We start from the raw sequence: 6,465 nt of genomic DNA, 5'->3' as shown, positions 1-6,465 counted from the left end.
AATGATTCTACCCGAGTTAAGCTACGTAAAACATCTTGCGCGAAGAGTACTTCTACTCGGAAATATGAGCTGGATCCCCCTAGGTGAAACGGTTCTACCCGAGTTAAGCTACAAAGACGGGAGGTGTGAACAATAGTGATGCATGCTGAAAATAAAGAAAAATGAGATCTTAAGGAGCTTATGTTTGGTGACATTTGTTCTTTAAGAATCTTTATTCTGCACTGCTTTGTTCCTACTTCAAACAAAGAAAAATTTGTGAGTTTTCAAAGTAGTGGTTGGTTTGTGGCCTTGATGCCCTGAGTAGTTTGATTCACGACCACTGATATCAAAGAACTAATTCTGTCAGCGTGTTACCGAGATGCTCGGCTACTCTGTATCATTTTCTGGAGACCTTGGCTTTCCAATGTTACCCCCAACTATTTCATACCCAGATGTCCATGGTACCGCTACCCTTATCTCTAAGGCAAGACAATTTTTCTTTAAAATCAAACTCAGTTGTCTTGCACCCAGTATCAGTTTGTATCCGTAGTGCTTATCAACTTTTGTTATGAAGCAGGTCTTGCTTAGGCGACCTTTTCAGTTTCATTGAGACATTTTGTTCGCCTTATCAAATGAGATCACATATGGATTGCATTCGCCAATGCCATATATGCCCTAAATTGTGCTAGATATTACGGGAAAACTGTAGCCAATTTTGCAGCCCTTTCTTTGCTTCGATTTTGATGCAATATTAGATCGAAAGGGACTCAAAAAAAATTACAAGTAAAAATAGAATAATAATTGAAAGTGAAAAAGAACTGTGCTTAAACAAAAGATGTCCCTTTCGGGGAAAGAAATAGGGAGAGTTATCTGGGGGTATGTGCCGACTTCAATGAATCATGACATGCATTTTGGACTGGACGCCTGACCCGTCTGAGCTGTCTGATTCTCAAAATCCATCGCAAATGTTCATCTTGAAAATATCTTGGTTGTGCTCATGTCGGGGTATCGATGACCCTCATTCGACTAGTAGCACACTCTGCAAGTTTTTTCTAACTAACCTCTCTCATTTCTCTACTAACCATCGCCTTATGGTGCCCATCTGGGTTTTCACCAATAAGACTCTCATTTATTTGCTCATTGTCGCCCTATAGTGCCCGTACGAATTTTCACCAATAAGACTCTCTCATTTCTTTTTTTTAACTAAGATACTGCATGCGGGAGGTTGCCCAATGCCCTTGGCATGGGGACTTCAAACATTCTCAAAGATCGATCAAAAGTTCTTAACAGGGAAAAGGCGAAAAGAACCTTGAACTGAATTACAACTTTTGGAACCGTTTTATAGGAAAAATTGTAAAATAAAACAAACTTCTGCCCAAGTTCTAGAGTATTAGGAATATGGATTTTTATTTTGATGGGACTGAACCCAAGGTAAGGCTACCTACTTATTCTTTCGGAATCAGGTCGGACGTAGTTCAATGGCTAAGAAGATTCATTGTTTGACCTCCTCTTTCTTTTTTTTTTCTTTTTTTTTACAAGTACACTGGTTCCAAAAAGTGGAAAACAAAGAAGACAAATGCGGCTCGAAAGGGTTAACAAAAGGGTGACACCTATTTGGAATAGTGAGCAATGAAATCCTTCATCATCTCGATCTGAGAAAATCATGCGTGAAAGTTCCACAGTGTTTATATATCATACATAATATCTTTTCACTGCATCTACATTAATTGTCATGTCTGGTACCCGTCCTTCTTCATCTACCAAGTGCAATACCCCTTTTGGTAACAATTTCTTGATGATGTAGGGTCCTTGCTAGTTTGGGGCATACTTTCCTTTAGCTTCTACTTGGTGTGGAAGAATGCGTTTCTGAACAAGTTGGCCTATCTCAAAGTGCCTTGGATGCACTTTCTTATTGTAAGCGCGTACCATTCTTTGCTGGTATAACTGGCCAAAACACACTGCTGCTAGCCATTTATCATTAATCAACATTAGCTGTTCTAATCGGGTCTTGACCCACTTAGTGTCTTCAATCTCCGATTCCACAATGATTCGGAGAGAGGGAATTTTGACTTCTGCTGGTATTATAGCTTCAGTTCCATATACAAGCAGATAAGGAGTTGCACCAACAGATGTGCAAACAGTTGTGCGGTATCCCAAAAGAGCAAAAGGCAACTTTTCATGCCATTGCCTGGAACCTTGGATCATCTTCCTAAGAATCTTCTTGATGTTCTTGTTCGCCGCTTCAATGGATCCATTGGCTTTTGGCCAGTAAGGGGTAGAATGGCGATGCATGATTTTAAATTGTTCGCATACCTCCTTCATCAAATGACTATTTATATTGGCTGTATTGTCAGTAATAATGGTCTTTAGGATACCAAAGCGACAGATGATGTTGGAATGCACAAAGTCTACCACTGCTTTCTTGGTGACTACTTTGAAAGTGACGGCCTCTAACCACTTGGTGAAGTAATTGCAACCAAAATGAATCTATGCCCATTTGAAGTTTTTGGCTAGATTGGCCCAATAACGTCCATTCCCCAAGCAACGAAAGGCCAAGGAGAGGACATGGGATGCAACTCCGAAGGAGGCGAGTGAATAAGGCCACCATTAATCTGGCATTAGTGACACTTGCAAACAAAACTGAAGCAATCTCGCTCCATAGTAAGGCAATAATACCCTGCCCGCAGAATCTTTTTTGCCAAAACATATCCATTCATGTGAGGTCTGCATACCCCCGAATGCACTTCACTTATGATTCACTCCGCTTCTGTGGCATCTATGCATATCAACAAGTTTAAATCTGGGGTCCTCTTGTACAAAATTTCCCCATTCAGTAAGAAATCACCAGCGAGCTGCCTTATAGGTCTTTTTTGATCCCCTTTGGCATGCTCTGGGTATTCTCTTGTTTTTAGGAATCGTTTTATCTCATAATACCATGGTTCACCATCTGGTTCTGTCTCAATTGTATTGTAGTAACCGTGTTGATTATGAACTTGGATGTCTAGTGGATCAATATGAGTGTTGCCTGGATAAGAAAGCATCGAGGCTAAAGTAGCCAAGGCATCGACTAGCTCGTTGTGAAACCTGGGAATGTACCTGAACTCGATGGATTTGAATCTTTTTCTCAAGTATTCAACACATTGTGTGTATGGAATAAGCTTGATGTCTCGAGTCTCCCATTCGCCTTGGGCTTGCCAGATAAGCAAGTCGGTATCTCCCATAACCAATAGTTCATGCACATCCAGATCAATGGCCATTTTCAGACCCATGATACAAGCCTCATATTCTGCCGTATTATTAGTACAGAAGAACCAAAGTTAAGCTATTGCAGGGTAATGCTGTCCAATAGGTGAGATGAGGATTGCCCCGATCCCAACTCCTTTTATATTGAAATCTCCATCAAAATACATATTCCATATAGGGTTGTTGTCTGGAACTAATTTCTATATTGAGTTGACCTCTTCGTCTGGGAAGTATGTGTTGAGTGGCATCTACTCATCATCAACTGGATTCTCTTCCAAATGATCTGCCAAAGCCTGTGCTTTCATCGCGGTGCGTGTGACATAGACGATGTTGAATTTTGTGAGTAGGATTTGCCATTTTGCGATCCTGCCAGTGGGCATTGGCTTTTGGAAGATGTACTTCAAAGGATCCATTCTGGATATGAGGTATGTAGTGTAGGCCAAAAGATCATGTCTCAGCTTCTAAGCGACCCAAGTCAAGGCACAACATGTCCTTTCTAAAAGGGTGTACTTAACCTCATAATTCATGAACTTCTTGCTCAAATAATAGATTGTCTGTTCCTTTTTGCTTGTTACATCATGTTTCTCCAAAACGCATCCTAAGAAATTATCCATCACTGATAGATATAAAAACAAAGGCTTACCAGGTTCAAGTGGGACCAGTACAAGGGGTTTTGACAGATAATCTTTAATCCTGTCAAAAGTTTTTTGGCAATCGTCCGTCCACTTGATATCGGCATCCTTTTTCAGCAACTTAAAGATGGGCTCGGCATGGTTGTGAGATGAGCAATTAACCTACTGATGTAGTTCAACCTCCCGAGCAAACTCATGACTTCCTTTTTGTTCTTCGGGGGTGGCAGATCTCGAATGGACTTTATCTTAGATGGATCCAATTCGATGCCTCTCCGGCTGACTATAAAATTGAGGAGTTTCCCAGGTTGAACCCCAAATTCACACTTGGCTAAATTAAGCTTAAGGTCATACCTTCAAAGCCGTTTGAAGAACTTTTTCAAATCACACACGTGATCAGCCTGTGTCTTTGATTTTGTGATGATATCATCGACATGTACTTCAATCTCTTTGTGCATCATGTCATGAAAAATGGTGGTCATGGCCCTTACGTAAGTTGCCCCTGCATTCTTTAAACCAAATGGCATGACCCTGTAACAATAAGTACCCCATAGAGTGGTGAAAACGGTCTTTTTTGCATCATCCTCATCCATTAGAATTTGGTGGTACCCAGATAGCAATCCACGAACGATTGTATCTCATGCTTTGCGCAATTATCTACAAGAATGTGGACATTTGGTAAAGGAAAATTATCCTTTGGACTTGCTTTGTTAAGGTCCCTGTAGTCAACATAGACTCTGGTCTTTCCATCCTTCTTTGGCACAAGCACAACATTCGCCACCAAGGTGGTGTATCGGACAGCTCTGACCACATTGGTGCTCAGTTGCTTCATTATTTCCTCTTTGATTTTGTCACTCATGTATGTTTTAAATTTTTGTTGCTTTTGTTGGACTGGTGGAAAATCAGGATACGTAGGAAGATTATGAACAACTAGATCAACACTTAAACCCGACATATCATCGTAAGACCGAGCAAAAACATCTCTGTATTCAAATAAAAGTTGAATCAAGACATCTCTGGTGAATGCAAAAAATCAGTGTGAATGCTTATCTTCGTTTCTCTAACTTCTTCATGACTTCTGATATTAATCGGCTCAGTTTTATTGAGTTTGGGCTTAGGCTTGTTTTCAAATTGTTCCAGCTCTCTTTTTATTTACTCAACAACCTCATCTTCATCATATTCAACCTCTTGATGCATTATTTCGATATTAGACAGCTTTTTAAGATCTGGGCGTGAATTCCGCATGCATGTCATGTTATTGAAGCCGCCATTAATGAAATTGAAATGGAAATAAAATGAAAGGAATTAGGAAAAACAAAAGATACAAAACTTAATACGAAACTGAAATGTATTTCATTGAATTCGAAAGAATACAAGGGTTAACATCAAAACAAAACAATCATATTGAGATGTTTGGATTACAACCCTGAAAGTAACCCAAAATACAAAAAGAAGCTGAAAAAGCAAACTGCCAAGACTCATTCCTTGTGAGGAGATGAGTCGTTTCCTAGTTTGTTGAACATGGTGTCTGGGTCAATTAGTTGCATATCGGCATGACTAGTGCCTTCACCAGCCTGGATCATATTCACTTCAGAAAACATCTGGCTAAGGCCATGACAAATTTCATCAATGTTTGCATGCGCTGAGGAATTTTGACCCTCTTGGAGTCGTGGCTTGACAGAAGTGTAGAAAATATGAGGGATAGGTTGTTGCAAGACCCATCCATGTTTTTTTGCGGTGCTTGGCTTTGTCTTCATCTGCTTGTGTTGCCCTGAAGCCTAAGCCAAAAGTACCCTGGTTACTGAACGGAGAAATAGACTCCAAAATTCCTTGCAATGATGCCCCCAAGCCTTTTCCTGGCCCATAACCTTGTCTCAGCATAAGTGCAGCCACCATTACAGATGTGGCGGAAAGACGAGGATGTAGAATGGGCTTTCCTTCCTCAACATGGTCCACAACAACCACTTCAAAAACCTGATAGACAATGGACTCACACTCTTCCTTGGCCTCAATACAGGGGATTAACGAGTCTTTATAAATGGAAGACTCGTCTTCCCCGTGAACAATAATTTCTTGCCTATCATGTTCGAATTTGAGCATTTGATGCAAGGTGGATGACACAGCTCGGGCCATATGGATCCATGACCTTCTAAGAAGAAAGTTATAAGAAATGACCATGTCCACTACTTAGAAGACAATCTCAAAGTCAACCGACCTAATCGTCATGGTGAGGTTGATCTCCCCAATGGTATCTCTCGCTGAGCCATCAAAATCCTGGATGCGAACATTACTGGATCGGATTGTGTTTGTATTGATCTTTATGCTTTGCAAGGTAGAGAGAGGGCATACATCTACACTTGAGCCTCCATCAACCATGACTCTCTTTACATAATTCTCCTCACATTTGACCATCAAGTGCAAAGCCCTATTGTGCCTGGCTCCCTCCTCGGGAAGTTCATCATCAGTAAAGAAGATTCTATTCGCCTCAAAAAATCTGTTGGCCATCTTCTCTAACTGATTCACTGTGTTCTCCTCTGAGACATGTGCCTCGTTCAGGATCTTTATTAGTAAATGGGCATGATCTTTGGAATGTATGAACAGAATAATAGAGAGA

General features: G+C 40.6%; 2 protein-coding genes across 2 annotated transcripts; both read right to left on the bottom strand.

Annotated features, from left to right (window-relative positions):
• Positions 1–1,791: 1,791 nt before the first annotated feature.
• Positions 1,792–2,271, bottom strand: LOC138888165 (uncharacterized). Its single transcript, XM_070169981.1, has one exon. The coding sequence runs from the start codon at positions 2,269–2,271 to the stop codon at positions 1,792–1,794; it is 480 nt and encodes a 159-aa protein (XP_070026082.1).
• A 464-nt stretch (positions 2,272–2,735) lies between these two features.
• LOC138888164 (uncharacterized) lies at positions 2,736–3,236 on the bottom strand. Its single transcript, XM_070169980.1, has one exon. It carries the CDS (start codon positions 3,234–3,236, stop codon positions 2,736–2,738), a length of 501 nt encoding a protein of 166 aa, XP_070026081.1.
• Between the last annotated feature and the right edge of the window lie 3,229 nt (positions 3,237–6,465).

Source organism: Nicotiana sylvestris, chromosome 3 (genome assembly GCF_000393655.2).
Source record: "Nicotiana sylvestris chromosome 3, ASM39365v2, whole genome shotgun sequence".
In the NCBI taxonomy this organism is placed as follows: domain Eukaryota; kingdom Viridiplantae; phylum Streptophyta; class Magnoliopsida; order Solanales; family Solanaceae; genus Nicotiana; species Nicotiana sylvestris.
The sequence above is the reverse complement of the archived record's forward strand: the minus strand, read 5'-3'. Positions and strand labels throughout refer to the sequence as shown.